The following is a 17,260-nucleotide window of genomic DNA, read 5'->3' on the forward strand; positions in this document are numbered from 1 at the left end:
ATTCTTACAGGTTTGAAGGGCTGTAAAGTATGCTGTTGGGGCTGTGTGTAATTGTCTTCCAATTGCCCCTGTGGTCTTGTGCTCTTCCCTGGACACATGGCCAGTGAGGATCTTCCTCTTTGGCATCTCTATTTCCCCAGGGTCCCAGATCCTGAGAAAGAATCCCCAAAACCCCCTGCCGACAAGCACAGCCTCGCCACCTGCTGTCTACACTGCTTTCCATTCTAAGGCAAACCTTGTTTGCCAAATGGGCTGTTCCAGGATTGCATCCTGTTTGTTTCCAAACAGCAGAAGCAGGGCTGAGTGAGGGATTAGGCATCAGCAGCCACCTATGCAAGTAACAGGCCCAGCTCTTCTCTGCAGTAGCAATAGGCACACCCAAGCCATACGCCAAGAGGGCCAAGGCCAGCCACGAGGGTCACCCATGAGTCTGAGAACATAAGCGTCAGCAGTAAAGGTGACTTGAAATCAGGTTGGAGGGCTATTTGGGAGACGGTGCATAAGAGAAGATATGGAACAAGGATCTCAGTGTTATCTCCAAACATCTGGAAGTCCCATTTGTGAGAAATGTATGTGTATGTTCACAGGCTCAAGCACAATTAGGACCAGTGAAGAGGCAATTTGAGGCAGTAATTTTTACTACATATAAATAATAATTTACATACAGTGAAAGATGTCCCACAATAAACTTGGCTGCCTCCTAAGACAGTGAACTCTCCCATCAGGGAAGATGGGCAAATAAGGTACAGAAAATTTCTGGGTGAATAAGGGGTTTGACAACTACAAGAATCGCAACTTTCAAAGACCTTCATCTCTGAGCTTTCTTGAGACCCATGTTATTTATTACTACTGCAATCATATTGATAGCCACAAGGTGGCGACCAAGCCACACCTTCCACATCATGGAGGGCTTCCTAGCCTCTAATGGGAACACAAAACACCCCCATCTCCATCACCAACAAAACCACCTAAACAACTGATTGATTCAGACCAGGTGAAACTCATGGGCAAGGACTATAAATCAAGTCCTAATGGAGATATAGTCCCCAGTACAACCCAGGGAGCTACAAGTCAAATAAGTAGTAATTTTTCTTGAGAGATTTATTACCTTTTTTTGTTTTAATTTTCTAGTGCAGAAAAACATGCATACAGCAAAATGTACAAATCATAAGTACATCAATCAATGAATTTTCATAAGCAAAGCACACCTGTATAACCAGCACTCAGCTCCAGAAAGGAAATGCAACCAGGATCCTCAAAGCCCCTTGAGGCTTCTTCTAGTCACTCCTCCCCCACCCAGTCAAGGGTAAGATGTGCTCTGACTTCTAGCACCATCCATCAGTTTTGCTTGTTCTTTAGCTGTACATACATGAACTCGTGCTGTCAGATTCCTTTTGGTCTCCTCTCTCTATCACTTGCCGATTTTGCATTGTGGTTCATATTCTGCTGTGAGCACTGCATGGTGTCAATACACCACAATTCTTTCCTCCATTCTGCTGTGGGTGGCATCTGAGTTATGTCCACATAGCTTATGGGCTATTGAATATAATACTGCTCTGAATATCTGGTTCATTTCTTTCTTTCTTTCTTTCTTTTTTTTTTTTTTTTTTTTTTTTTTTTTTTTTGGTACTGGGAATTGATCCCAGGGATGCTTAACCATTGGGCCACATCCCAGTCTTTTTTTTTTTTTTTTTTTTTTTTTTGAGATAGGGTCTTGCTAAATTACTTAGGGCCTCACTAAGTTACTGAGGCTACCTCTCAACTTGTGATCCTCCTGCCTCAGCCTCCAAAGCCACTGGAATTACAGGCACGTACCACCACGTCCAGATGCCTGGTACATTTCTTCTGCAGGCTGATGAGCACATTTCTGTTGGGTACGGAAGTGTGAGTTCACATGGTAGATATGACCAGCTTGCGGCTTTAGCAACATCAGTAGCAACTACTGAGCAGATTTCCAAAGCAATTGCAACCATTTGATTAACAACATATGAGTGTTTTGGTGGCTCCCTAACCACACCAGATTTTTCTGATTTGTTAAATTTTGATGGAGGCAAAGTGGTGCTGAAGAAGACATCCCTGAACTCCTCTAGGCCCTCAAGGGGTGGTGTGTCTAGGCAGCACTAAAGGCAGGTGGGAAGCAGAAAGCAGAAAAGCTCATCCCACCAGCTGGTCCCAGGAGCCCATGAGCAGAGAAGGCTCTCATGCTGGTACTGGGAACAACTCCAGAAGGGACACTCCCACGTGGCCTCACGTGTGTCTGGAGCTTTTCTAAGTGTCAGGGATAAAGAAGAGAAAAGACAAGGCAACATCTCTGCTTTACTGAAGCCAATGTCCTGCGGGGTGGGGGACAGAGTTAATACATACATGTCGAGGGATAAAAAGTTCTACAAGAAAAAATAGCACGGGGCAAGAGGATGCAGAGGAGAGATACAGTTTTATATGAATGGTTAGAGGAGGCCCTGTGATACCTTTGCACAGAAACCAGAAGGAAGTGAGGGAACAAACCATAGAGAAATAAAGTTCCAGAAACAGTTAACTGTTCAGCAAAAAGGCCCTGGGGGGAGGGAGGGCACACTTTCAAGGAAGAAGCTACTGGGAGGAAGAGGGGTAGGAAGGCAGTGAGAGAATCAGGGGATGTGGCTGTGTGGGACCTGTCCCCACTGCTGTTCAAAATCAACCACAAAGCCAGCCCACAAAGACAGTCACAGAAAGGGTTGGAGTTGTCGATGCAACTTAGTGGCAGAGCCCATGATTAGCACCCCTAGGCCCTGGTTCAAACCCCAGCACAATAAATAGATAAATAAGTAGTTGGGGTTTTTAAGATTTGAGGTATCTGTTGTATACAAAAATGGGTTCGTGAATATATTAAAACAGATTTCTTCCTGGGCACAGCAGCACACACCTGTAATACCAGCAGCTTGGGAGGCTGAGGTAGGACGATTGCAAGTTCAAAGCCAGCCTCAGGAACAAACTGAGACCATCTCAACATGAAAAATAAAAAAGGATGGGGATGTGTCTCAGTGGTAGAGCAACCCTGGATTCAATATCCAGTAGTGTGCGCGGGCATGCACGCGCGCGCGCGCGCACACACACACACAAAGCCAGCTAGTCAATATTTCAGGCTTTTGCAGGCTAGACATCTCTTTCACAACTTATTAGGGGAAGGCCTCCGAACTAGGGAAGCCAGTGGTGTGACTCAGTCTAAGGACACTGGCCTGAGAATGGGAGAGATCACTGGTGTAATCCCGAGAGTCCAAAATCACAAAGTCCTAATACTCAAGGGCAGAGAAAGAGGGTTGTCCCAGCTGCAAGAAAAAGAGCAAATTCACCTTTCTTGTATTTTGTTCTATCCAGACCTTTGGCCAATTGAATGGTACCTGCCAAAACTGGGTGAGAGCGAATCTTCCTTACTCAATCCACTGATTCCAATGTCCATTTCTTGTAGAAACACTCTTACAGACACACCCAAATAGTGCTTTACCAGTGATCTAGGTATCCCTTAATTCAGTCAGGTTGACACCTAAAGTTAGTCTTCTCAGATGCCATGATCTCCCAAGATCCATTCATAATGACAGCTGCTGGGATGCTAGATTTTTCTCAGACGTAAGAAAGTAGAACATTTCCTTGTTTTGGAAAACAAGGTGATTTGAAAATCTCTTTGGCTTCCAGCTAACTTGTGTAAGAAAGAGTACGCACTGGATTGAAACCCACAAGCATTATGAACCTGAGACTCTTTTACAATCTGGGTCATTAGGAATTTGATGTGAATAATAGTCTTTGGGATGAGATGAGATTAACACATCATTAATCTCATCAGATTAATCCTGACAGATTCCAGCAGTTACCTGCATGATTTTAAAATGAGCAGTGATGGAATGCTCTTTATCAACTGCAATTGTAGATGTTTAAAGAAATAAGCTCCTGTGTTGCAATCACTCCTCCTTGATTTGTTCTTCAAAATTATCAACAGTTAGATTATCCGCAGGACTCCACAGAATGTTGATGGTCTACCACCGGCTTAATGATGAGGTCCTTTTCTATTGCTAATGAGTTTTTTGGTGTTGTGTTGTTGAGAGCCACAGCCAAAGGGGCCCCAGCACACTTCCAGCTGACTGGCTCACCATGGTCCCAGCAAACTTCCAGCTGCCAGCTGATTGGCTCCTCTGGGGTGATGCTCATTGGGCTGTTTCCCCGCCCTTTCAGACCACGGAGCTGCTCATTGGGGGACTCTTTTGGTTCCGCCCATGGGACCCAGCCAATCAGCCTCAAGAGAGGGAGGAAGGGGGGTTTTGAGAGGCTTGTGGGAAGCCCATGATGGCAGTTGGGCTCTGAGGGAATTCCTGAAGAGCTTACAGTATGGTGTGTGTGTTCTAAAAATAAAGTTGGTTTCTGCTTGATAAGTGGCTCCTGAATTGTTCCCAGCCAGACTGCAGCATTATGTGGGGTTTTTTTGTTTGCTTGTTTATTTCGATTTTGTTCAGAGTAACTATTCAACTCTGGGAAGGAGAGGTAAAAAGAGGATATTTGTGGGGGCATCCTTCTTTTAGGGCAAATGAGCAAGGTGAGAGGCAGCAATACTTCCACATGTATTCTTTAAGAAGTCCTATTCCAGTTCCTTTTCAAAAGGAATGTTCAGCTAGGTGGTGGTGTATGACCACAATCCCAGAGATGCAGGAGGCTGAGAGGCAGATGATCCAAGGATTACAAATTCAAGGTCAATCTCAGCAATCTAGCAAGACCCTGCAGCACAAAACATTAAACAGATGTATAGAAAGGACTGGAGGGGCTGAGGATATGGTTCAGTTGGTAGAATGCTTGCCTTGCAAGCACAAAGGCCCTGTGTTGATCCCCAGCACCAAAAAAAAAAAAAAAGAAAGAAAGAAAAGAAAAAGAAAGAAAGAAAGAAAGGACTGGAGATGTATGATGTAGCTCAGCGTTAAAGCGCCCCCTCCCCCTTCAATCCCAAGTACCATTTTAAAAAAGTTAAAATAATTAATGTTCAGCCCCATGCGCACTATTGAAAAACCAGCCTCTATCTCAGAGCAAAGCCTGTCCAAGGAAGGGACATGACCTTAGTCCTTGGAAAGACCCACAGAGCACTCCTAAGCACATTCCCACCCTGCTGAGTTGTTAACCTACAAATAACAGGAGAGATCTGCTGCACCAGGTGTCCCTGACTCAGTCAGGCTAGGTGGGGATCCCTAGCAGCCCCCTAGCAGCCACCAATCAGCATGAGACAGGGAAATACCTGGGATGCCAGATGACCCTCCCAGTAGTTTATGGTGGTTGATAACATGTTGGGAAACCATGTAGTTTAGCACGAACACCCCTCTTGGTTTAAACCAATCAGTTCAAATGAATACCCCTTTTGTACTGACCAATCACTCCTACCCAACTTGTTCCCGCCAGTGAATGTGCTAATTATATTTTAGAGTTGTTATTTGATATTCCTGCGGTGTGTGATGATTTGCTATGATGCATGTGAAGTCCCTGCCCTCTCCAAAGAATGTATAAAACTGCTGCAAACCCTGGGCTCAGGGCCTCTCAGCATCACCAGTTGCTGTGTGTGCACGGGGGCAGAGGACCGAGCTAGCTCGCAATAAACACCTCTTTGCTGCTTACATCGATCTTGGGTCTCTGGTGGTCTTTGGGGGTCCCGAATTCAAGCATAACACTATGAGGGTAGTTTTCCAGTTTACCTCTTGCAAATAATTAATTTTCACAAATTTTTAAATGTTGACAATTTGATGAGTACAAAAGTATTATAACATTGTTGAAGCCTCATCTCCCCAATTATACTCTATAAGTATTTAAAATTTGTTTTAAATCTATATTTCTTATTTATTTAATTTTAAGGTTGACCTCTACCCACCAGACTGGTGGCAGGGTTTGTTGTTGTTAAGCTTTTTTGTTTATTTTGACAGTATAGGATTGAACCTAAGGGTACTTTCTCACTGAACTAAATTTGTAGCTCTTTTTATTTTGAGACAGGGTGTCCCTACATTGCTCTGGCTTCCTTGAACTTGCAAACCTCCTGCTTTAGTCTCCAAGTTGTTGGGATTACAGGTGTTCCCCACCCGGCCAGATGACTGTATTAACTTGCCTCCCCCAACAATGACAACCAACAATGCTTCCAGACTCTGCCAGATGTCCCCTGCGGACAAATTCACCCATTTTCAACTAGAGGCTGAAGAATATTGACACTGCGTGACTCAAAAACAGCGGGGATGCACAAATACCTAAGACCTGTATTATCTCAGCGATAGCCTATTTTTCTCTTAGCTTCTGTGACATTGTGCTCTCCTGGTTTTTTTGTGACTTGCAGTCATTCCTTGTTCAGTCTCCCTTCCTAGTACTCCAGGGTATAGTTATGGGACTTCTGCTCTCTACAGGAAAACTACTTTGTGCTTATCTAGCTCTGCAGTTTTAAATGGCATCTCTATTGATAACCTCACAAATGTTTATTTCTGCCATCAATAAAATGCCTTCCAAACCAATGGAGGAAAATTTAGATTTGGTTCCACAGACTCTCCAAATAGGAGAAAGAGCTCATTGCTGTGGGACAGTCCTTTAGTGCCAGGGTCCTTGGTCATGCTCCCTTTGTGAGCCACTGCAGCGAGTGCCAGATTCCAACACACTCCAATCTACACGCTGCCGGTGCTCCAAAGAAAAGCCATGGAGGACAGGTGCAGGAAGGCGTGGGAAGCTGTGAAGTCCCCAAGGCACTGAACTTGGAAGGGCAGAGCGCTCGCAACAGGACTCCCGAGACTAAGCACAAACTACGGACTCAGCGAAGGGGGCGAGCCAACTGTGTGCGAGACCACTACCCCAGCCAAGTGGGCGTGAACCAATCCGTGGAGGAAATGCGCAGCCTCGTTTTAACCGACCAATCAGAGACCAGAGTGACTTATTATGACAACCTCCAGAGCCAATAAAAATGGAAGGTTCTCGTGGTCGAGAATACTGAGGGGAAGTTTATTAAAAAGCGCAAATGAGAAGACAAATACGCGGCTAGACCACAGGATATAATGTTTACAGAGCCGGGTGGGAGTACTGGAGAAAAACTTGAAAGCAAGGTCACACTCCACGGACACGTCGCGTGCAGGGTACCCGCAAGTCACTCCCGAGTGCGGGGCTCAACACGGGAGGGTGCGTGCTGCGCATTGACGTCACGCGCCGGCCCCGCCCCCAGCCGCCCATATAGCGTAGCTCTGGCGCGCACGCACACCATTGTGTGGCTGGACTCGGCCGCCGCTGCGGTGTGAGGCGCGTGTTCGGGCCCTCGCCGTCCCCGCACCCGCACCGCGGCTACTGCCTTGCTGTCCGCCGTCCGACAGCCAGCCTTCGGGACCTCGCCCACCACGGACATGCCTCGCGTCTACATAGGACGCCTGAGCTACAACGTCCGGGAGAAGGACATCCAGCGCTTTTTCAGCGGCTATGGCCGCCTCCTCGAAGTAGACCTCAAAAATGGGTGAGTCGGGCCTGGGCGCCCGCGTTTGTGCCCAACGCCCTGGGCCTAGTGGCGGCTGGGGCTGTCCGAGAGAGAAGGCGGCCAAGGCCGCGGCGCCGCGTGGCAGAGCCTCCAAGATGGCGGCGGCGCGGCGCCACGGGTGCGCGCGGGGATCGCGGGTGCGCGCACGTGCGCGACACCGGCTAACGACGACCCCGCCGGTGCTTGGCCCGCGCCCCCCCCCACTCAGGTACGGCTTCGTGGAGTTCGAGGACTCCCGCGACGCCGACGACGCCGTTTATGAGCTGAACGGCAAGGAGCTCTGCGGCGAGCGCGTGATCGTGGAGCACGCCCGGGGCCCGCGCCGCGATCGCGACGGCTACAGCTACGGAAGCCGCAGTGAGTCCCGCCCCCGCGCGCTCCGCGCCTTTGGGACCTGGGGGGCGGGCGCAGGCACTAGGGTGGGCGGGGTTGGGCCTCCCAGCCCGGGCAGGTGCGGGGGCCGGGAGTCGTTTGACCCGGCTGTCCCTGGGTCCCGCTGCCTCCACCCCTGCCCGGGGCAACCATGGGACACCGGAGCGCGGGGATTGGGTCTGGGTATTCGGTTTTGGCCAAGTTGGGAGGGGGTGGCTTCTGCTGGGCCCTCCTTGGCGCTATCGTGGGTTCTGCCCACTTTGGAAGCAAGGGATGACTGTATTTCTCGTATGCCTCTTGCTTATTAGTTAGTGCATTAGATAGAAATGTGGAAGCTTGGGGACAGGACAGGCTGGGGTGGAGGTGGGGTAGGGGGTGGGGAAAGGGGAGGAGCTTGAGGTGTAGATCTGAAGAGCTAGTAAAGTTGGTGGGGGGCAAAGAAAATACTATTTTAAAGTATTGTGGTATTGTACCACAGAGTAAATCTAAATAAGCTTTATGCTGTACTTAAACTATTTGGGGCATGTTATTGGGAGGAGGTTGGGGGGATTTTTGGTTATGTTAAATGTTTGATGTTGAAATTGTTGCATGTTGAATTCAAACTTTTTAACAAGTCCTTGATGTTTCAATTTGAAAGTGACCAATGGGGCTGAGGCTGTGTCCACTGAGGCTAAGATGACTGCCTTTCCTGATTGGCCTTGGCTTTTCCATACATTGTGTGACCCTTGCCCTATGACCCTTTGGCTGACCTTACCGGAAGCCATGACGACAGCAGCCTTTTGCCATTAGACGCAGGGTGATGGTGAGGATTCCAAGGGTTAGACAAAACTGGTTAATCTGAACTAGGTGACTGTTACCTTGCGTGTTTTGTGGCCAAACCACCACCAAAAACCTCACACTGTGATGTAAGTACTTAGTGTAACTAGTAAAAATTTTTGTAAAATGTAGAAATGCATGTAATCAGTTAAGTTTTATATTTTACAATGTTCTGTAAAATAAAACTTAGCGAGGTAAATTGAATAAAGGAGCAGTCACTCTCTAACAGATTGTAGGAGAGGTTTAGTTGGATTTAGTCTATTTGACTTGCCCTTAATTTAATTTATGGCAAATCACAAATGTATCGAAGGTTTAGCAGTATAATAGCAAAGTCCTACTCCAGTAAATAAAAGTTGATATGTTTGTACTAACTTTCAAAAACATTATGCATCCCTATCATTGCAAAGCAACTAATTGTTCCCTTCATGTGATAAAGGTGGTGGAGGTGGATACAGCAGTCGGAGAACCTCTGGCAGAGACAAATATGGACCTCCTGTTCGTACAGAGTACAGGCTTATTGTAGAAAATCTTTCTAGTCGTTGCAGTTGGCAAGATTTAAAGGTATGTCCTATAATTTGAGTTGAGATTTGATTAATTCTTAAAAGGTAGGCCCTTTTGGTACCTTTTTTTCTGAGAACTAAAACCAGCATGCCCAGCTTGTGAGTCTGATAAGTCTTATTGTTTCAGGATTTCATGCGGCAAGCAGGTGAAGTAACATATGCAGATGCTCACAAAGAACGTACAAATGAAGGTGTAATTGAATTTCGCTCCTACTCTGACATGAAGCGTGCTTTGGATAAACTGGATGGTACAGAGATAAATGGCAGGAATATTAGACTTATTGAAGATAAGCCACGAGCAAGCCATAGGAGGTCTTATTCTGGAAGCAGATCTAGGTAACTTGAAAGACATGTAGTGGGCTGGAAAAGGGGTACTTGAGTCATTTTCAGTTGTTGCTTAATTGAACTTAAGATAGGTTTTATTTGGTTGTGTCTCCTTGTTCTTTTCTAGATGTTTTGTTAATGAGGTTAGTTTTATAGTAAGCACTCTATTGTTGCTTCTGCCGAGTGGCACAAATATCCTTGAGATTAATATTCATTGTTTTACAGGTCACGATCAAGAAGGAGGTCACGAAGTAGGAGTCGCAGGAGCAGCCGCAGTAGATCTCGAAGTGTCTCAAAAAGTCGCTCCCGGTAAATACTGTGGTATTAGGATTTTTTCCCCCTAAATATAATTATACTTCTTCATGGAGTATGTGTATGTTCTGACCCGATAACTGAAAAAAAAATCTGCCTTTTCTTGTCCAGATCCAGGTCACGGAGCAAAGGTCGATCACGTTCTCGATCAAAAGGCAGGAAATCTAGATCAAAAAGCAAATCTAAGCCCAAGTCTGATCGGGGTTCCCATTCACATTCTCGAAGCAGATCTAAGGATGAGTATGAAAAGTCCCGAAGCAGGTCTCGATCTCGGTCCCCCAAAGAAAATGGAAAAGGTGATATAAAGTCAAAATCCAGATCAAGGAGCCAGTCTCGTTCCAATTCACCCCTTCCTGTTCCACCCTCAAAGGCTCGTTCTGTGTCCCCTCCACCAAAAAGAGCTACTTCAAGATCCCGTTCTAGATCTCGCTCAAGGTCAAGGTCCAGATCAAGTTCCAGAGATTAACCTAGAACTCTACATTCTTTGCACACTATTATGGAACACTTTCCTACTTGCTTAGGCAGTTACTCTTCCATGTTTATACTTGGCCTCTTCTGCAAGAGGAATCTCCTGAGAGCAGGAGCACACAAAAATTTGATTTGTGGCCAAATTTGATGAAAAAGATGAGGTTCTAAAATGGTGGCATGAAGTCAAAGACCCTCTCCCTTCTTTGTAGAATTAAGATAACTTTGATTTTATAGCTTTTGAGCTAAAATAACTTTTGTAAAGATTAAGCTCATTTAGATTTTTTTTTTAAGTATTTTCAGCAGGATCTGCTGCAGGGGTTTTTTTTTTGTTGTTTCATTTGTTTGCTTATTTTAAAATTAACCGTTTCAAGCTTTGGATACTTAAGGCTTTAGAGGGAGAATCCAATTTTGAATTATGTTGGCTTTTTATAAAGCTTGAGTTATGTGAGATTTAAATAAAAGTTTGCTACCAAGATGATTGCCTTATTGAATAGGTCACTATCAAATTCCTTTAATGTTGATATCTGCTATTTGTGGAAACAGTGTAAAATTCTACTAAAGTGTAAAACAAGGCAAGCCTCAGACCAGCAATAAATTATTCAGTTTGGATAACATTATTTTGTGCTGTTAATCAAATTTGCCAAAGTCTTTATCTGCCCCTCTAACAAGTTGGGTTAAAAATAAAAAAGATATTTTGTAGTCAATCTATAATACAATTTTGCCTGAATTAATGAGTTTTTAAATAGACTGTTTTCGAACTTATGATTTGACTGGATTATATAGGAAATAGCTCTTAGGGCTTGGGAACTTTAGTTAGTGATCCCATGCTCTGGAGGTGGTTAATGAGATTAGTGTAGTTAAGAGTATGGTTCAGTGGTCTTTAATGTTATGTAAAAATGGAAGTAGCCTTTATCTGAATAGAAATTTAGTGTATCGTTCAAAGAGGATAGGCATATACTGCATTTTCTGCGGAAAGATAACATTTAACAGGTACTTAGCAGATCTTTTGATAAGGTCAGTTGCTTAACAGATTGTTGGCAAATAAAATCCCAGCTATCAGTCCCCTTTGTAGTTTTGTTGGGGTTATGTGGTAATTGGTTGGTTCATTCTTGTAAATTTTTATACTTCTCTGTGGTTGGTTTGAAAAATGGGCAAACTCAAAAACTAATAGTACTTTATTATGAATGAAGTACAGTACTGTGTAAACCAAACTATAATATTGCAAATTTGTACTGGGTTAGCAATTAATCCATACATTCATAAGGCTAATAAGTTGAGATTGCAGGTCAAAAGTGAGTTATCTTATATCCCTTTGTTCGGATACTTTTATGTAATTTCATTTTAAAAATACTTATTAACATCCACTTAAGTCAAGATGTAGATGAATTGACTCAGGTTTAATACCTTCTTAGGGAGCTGTCACTGTGTAAAGGTACCAGGATTGTGACTGAGCATGATATTCTGGGATTGGTTTGGAGAATTAAAAACCCAGAGGACATTTACTAAAATGAGGCTGAGGGAAAAATTGAGTCAAGGATCTAGGTGTCAGAAAAGCTGAGAGTACTTGGTAATAAGAAAAAATCTTCATCTGTAAGGAATTTAGACTTCCTGTTTAAAAACCTAACTTTGGAAATATAGTGGCCCATAAGGTTTGCTGCTTCCAATATGTTTTCTTGATAGTTTGTTTGTTTAAATGTTTATAAGAAATGGGTTTATTTTTAAATATAAACTTCAGAATTTAAGAGAAGGAAATGGTGTCTAATTATAGTTCATTATTTTGCCTATTCAAAGAACAGAAGTAATGATTCTTACGAATTGGCTTTGACCAAAGTTCTCTTGTTTCCAGGGAAAGAACATAAAAGCTTTTGAACCACAGCCTTTTAAAAGGAGGGGGGGAACGATATTACAGTGAATTTTGGCTTTCTAAAAGTATGCAACATCTTCAGCTGGGCTTTCTGTTGTTATTGTGACATCACATGGTAAGAGGCATATTTGACGTCATTGTTAAGCTGCCCCAGTAAATGGGTAATTGTATCAGTAAATGCCTACACCCATAAAATCTTTCTAGTAATGTGAAAGACCAATTTATTTAAAAATCTAATTATATATATCTATAGATCCAAGTCATTGGATACAACGTTGGCCTATTTCAGAATACAGAGTTGACTAGTGTAAAATATTTAGTTCCCGCTTCCCAGTGAGCAAGATCTGAAGGGCAGCAGTGTGCTGTACAATTACCAGTGGCTAGATGGAGTATTGACCTGATGGCAAAAAAGAATGAGGAACATCTTGAGTCCCCTTTCTTTTTTGATAGTGTTTCTTGATATGCCATTAGTGCCTTCATGGCCAGTTTGAGTCCTAACTACTCCAGCTTTTATGTTCCCACTCTTCCTGTGTTACCACCTTTCATCTTGGTATCTTTTTCCATTTTGTTAACGTATTTTATGTTAACTCAATAAAATGCTTACTGAGGGAAAAACTTGTTTGGAATTTATTGTGTATTACCACTTAACACCAAATTCTTGAGTGAGATTTTACATTGGAGTTGGCACTAGCCATTCCCGAATAAGAAAAAGAATTGTTTCAGTTCTTCTGAAACCATTTGAGAATATGTCATCTAGGGATAAAACTTTATGAAGTGGGAAGATGAAAACATAATGTATGAAAATACTTAGAACCAGTACCACAATAAATGTGTATTGCTATCCTTTTTTTATTTTTGACTTTGTTCTCACATAAAATTCACTCATTTTTATTTTCGTGGTTTGAACATTTTCCAGCAGCTTCTCAAATAAACTAGGAAACTTCAATAATTTCCTAAATTCTTAACCTAACTTCCTTAATTCTGGACTTGACACACTAAATTTAGGCAGTTTATGCTGCAATACTATGTTTCCATTGCTTAACCTTGGTTTTAGAATCCAACTTGCTGTGATTATATTATTCAGTTTCAGATATGTAGGAATGGATCCTGTTATGGAATGTTTCATTTTCTTAAATTCTTTCATATAAAAGATATATGGACAGTACTTGCAGTCTAGCACGTGTGAGGCCCTAGGTTTGATTCCCCAGTCTACTTAGTCACAGTTAACAGTGTCAGTTCAGACTTCTGTGGCCACGTGTGTCCTTTGTTTTTTTTTGTTTTTTTTTTTTTAATATTTTTTTAAAAGAGTGAGAGAGAGAACTTTAATATTTATTTTTTAGTTCTCGGCAGACACAACATCTTTGTTGGTATGTGGTGCTGAGGATCGAACCCGGGCCGCACGCATGTCAGGCGAGCGCGCTACCGCTTGAGCCACGTCCCCAGCCCGTGTCCTTTGTTTTTAACAATAGTTTATTCATACCATAAGTGGTAATATGCAACTTGTTTTTGTATAAGACATCTAATGTTCTCTGAATAGTTAACTAATATACTGATCAATGTATTTTTCAGAGCCAAGAGTTTCCACCAAGTAAATTGGGGGGTGGGGGCTCTAATAACATGTGTTTTTAAACAGGTCATGAAACAACACTATCGTTAATAATCTTTCTGTCAGTGACCACATCTTGAATAAAGGTGTGTGTTTAATGTCCCTAACAATGTGTGCTTCAATTTGCTAAAAAGGACAAGTTGGGACAGTTGTACAATTGTTCTTTTAAATACTAAGTTGCTCTTATGCAGTAGTCCCAAAAACAGCACTCTCAGACCAACACTTATTAAAGGGATTAATTCTTTTTCAATAGAAAGGAGTTATGATTCTAAAATCAAAAGAAAAAAGGTGAAGTCCACTATTGACTGCTTGAAGGAAGGTTAGGATCACTAGTTCTTACACCTCCTGAAGATGCTTAATGCATATCTAAAAGAATTCACATTCCCCTAAGTTCATCACAGCTTGTTTTAGCTTACAAAAGTCAAAATGCTATTTAATATTAAAGGTTACATTAAGAAGCTCTATTGTCTTATGTTCAATTACTTACATATTTTTACCCCTATTGTAGAGGTATTTTTAAGAGTATACAGTACAACAAGGTTAAGTAAAGGCAGCATTTAAAATCTTGATTTCAGTTCCTAACAACTCTAAAAGTTCAGTGCCTATATCATCTTCAATTCCTCTATTAAAAGCTCTCCTTAAAAGTCCAGTTAAGGGCTGGGATGTGGCTCAAGCGGTAGCGCGCTCGCCTAGCATGCGTGCGGCCCGGGTTCGATCCTCAGCAGCACCACATACCAACAAAGATGTTGTGTCCGCCAAAAACTAAGAAAAAATAAATAAATGTTAAAATTCTCTCTCTGTCCCTCTGTCACTCTCTCTTTAAAAAAAAAAATAAAGTCCAGTTAAACAGGGACTGTGGTCCATGCCTTTAATTTTAGCAACTTGGGAGACTGAGGCAGGGAGATGACGAATTAAAAGCCAGCCTCTGACTTACTAAGATCCTCTGAAAAATAAAAAATTTTAAAAAGGGCTGGGGATGTTGCACAGGTAGAGCACCCCTGGGTTCCGTCCCCAATACCAAGCAAAAGTAGGTTAAAGAAGGCTGAAAAAAGTTTGGCCAGGTGTAATGGTGTATACCTATAATCCTAGCAAGACGGGACAATTAAGTTCAAGGCCAGCATCTATTTTAAGATAGTCTTAGTGCCAGGCTGACCTCAAGTTTGGGGTCTTCCTGCGTCAGCCTCATTTTTTATTTACATGATTTTCTTACTGAGGCATCTGGAAGTAGAAAACATTGTGTTCCTTTACTCAAAAGTATTATTGTCTTTTGGTTTCCTCTGGGGTTAGGATATGCCCATGGGAGTCTGCCCAAGTAATAGCAGGTCATCTGTTGGAACTGTTACTGTTGGGGGTCCTGGAATAAATTCTGCCAGTATGGAGCAGAACACATGGCCAGACAGCCAGGCAGGGGCCAAGAGCAACCCATGAGGACAGGATGCTGGGATCAGGCTTTCCTTGCTTAAGAGAAGCAATAAGAGGATCCAGAGGGATAGCCCACCACTGGCACCCTAGAGAGTGAAGAGTGAGAGTAGCACGTAGCCTGGTGTGGTGGCCTCTGTGAGGTATATATGTACCATGGAGGTGTGAGGCTGGGAGTGTGGTTGTGATGGTGTGTCGTACATACAATGAAATGCAAGTATTTGGAGAATTGGTTTCAGGATACTGCCTCAGATTTCAAAACGCCAGATGGCATTATTTTTGTGTGTTTTTTGGTGGTTTGGGGGTTTTCTGTGTGTGCTAGGGGGTGTGGGGGGGACTGTGTCTTTTTTTTTTTTTTTTGGTACTTTGGATTGAATTCAAGGGCACTCTACCACTGAGCTACATTCCCAGTTCTCTTTATTATTTTGAGAGGGTCTTGGTAAGTTGCTAAGGGTCTTGCCATGTTATTGAGGCTGACCTTAAACTTGATAGTCTACCTCTTTGGGATTTCAGGCCTATGCCACCATGTCCAGCTCAAATGTCATAGTATTTTCATACATACACACATCTTCCTGTGTGCTTTAAATCCTCTCTAGATTGTAAATTCTGTGCTACCACAGTTGTGCATTGCACATTTTAGTCAACCATGTGCCGCACATATCTCACTGGTCCAGAAGATAGTATCACCTAGTGATGTAACTGTCATAGTTTTAAAGTATGACACAACAAAATCTCCTAGCATTAACACATGACCTAGTTACTTACTGAGGGAATAATAACAATCTGCAAATGTGGAACCCATAGATGGAGGGCTGAGAGTGTCTGTTGATTTGGGTTTGTCTCATGTATCTACATGATTGCATTGTCCACAGGAATGCCTCAAGAATGAGACTTTGATTTATCATATCCAGTGACTTATAGTAATAATCTGGGTCACTGTAAAGTCACTTTTCTCCTTTGTAATTAATAGTTTGTGAGGGGATAACTAGAGTCTATTTAATGCCCACAGCTTTGTCAAAATATCTACTGTGGAATTTACTGGTGGTGATATCTTAAGTGTTTTATTTGTGGCTTTACCATAGACCTACACCCCCAGCCCTTTTTTATTTATTTTGAGATGAACCAGCTCACTAAATTGCCAATGGCCACGAACTTGAGATCCTTCTGCCTCAGCCTCTCTAGTCACTGGGATTACAGGCATGCGTCATCACAGCAGGAAGAGCTTTCTCTGGGAAACTATCTTAAGTCTAGAAAAAGGTTTTGGAGGGGGCTTCAGGAGGGAGCCAGTCAGCAAGGATATGAGAAAGACTTGCTAAGGAGAAAACCATGGTGGTATCAGCTTGAGCTCCATTACTCTGAAAGCAAGGAATTCCCCTAGCCCAAGGCCAGAATGGGAAAGCAGAGACATCATTTGTATAAGAGGAATATATAAGAAAAAGTAAGTTGCATCCTCATTTGTAGAACATACCTTCTAGTACTGAGAAAAATAGATGGTGTTAACAAAACACTTAGCCACTTATCAAATAGTAACTGCCTTAAGTAGAGCTAAACCCTGAAACCCTACTAGCTAAGTAGAGTATCTAATGTCTATAGTTCATTGATAAATGGTGTGAGTGTGAGTGTACTAAATGTGTTGTTCCACTGACATTCTGAATTTCAAGCATCAGTGAGAATAGTATGATGGACCACCCACATACTCATCTAGCTATAACAACATCAATTCACTTCCTCCAAGGAAATAGTAGACATTTCATCTGTAGTTAATTCAGGTGTACCTCCAAAAGACATGAAAAGTCTAAATCGAGTTCCTATACAATGTATTTGCTGAGGAAGCCAGGTCACTGTTCTGTGAAGTTTCCCAATCTTAATTTTGCTAATTGCAGTTTTGTTTCATGAAGCGCATATTCTGTTCCTGCATTTCCTCTAATTCAATCATCAGGCCTATAGCAATTGTTCTTTGACCAGCATCTTCATCACCTACAAACTTGTTAGAAATGCAGCTTCCCACCAAACTCAGAATGAAA

The 17,260-nt window shown here is 42.8% G+C and overlaps 1 protein-coding gene across 1 annotated transcript; it reads left to right on the forward strand.

Moving 5' to 3' along the window:
• The first annotated feature begins 7,185 nt into the window (after positions 1-7,185).
• Positions 7,186-10,961, forward strand: Srsf6 (serine and arginine rich splicing factor 6). The gene is made up of 6 exons (XM_005327131.5): positions 7,186-7,474; positions 7,704-7,852; positions 9,120-9,244; positions 9,371-9,579; positions 9,793-9,876; positions 9,991-10,961. The coding sequence occupies exons 1-6, from the start codon at positions 7,368-7,370 to the stop codon at positions 10,343-10,345; spliced, it is 1,029 nt and encodes a 342-aa protein (XP_005327188.1). The 5' UTR covers positions 7,186-7,367; the 3' UTR covers positions 10,346-10,961.
• Positions 10,962-17,260: the final 6,299 nt, after the last annotated feature.

The sequence above is a fragment of the Ictidomys tridecemlineatus genome, chromosome 5 (assembly GCF_052094955.1).
Source record: "Ictidomys tridecemlineatus isolate mIctTri1 chromosome 5, mIctTri1.hap1, whole genome shotgun sequence".
Classification (NCBI taxonomy): domain Eukaryota; kingdom Metazoa; phylum Chordata; class Mammalia; order Rodentia; family Sciuridae; genus Ictidomys; species Ictidomys tridecemlineatus.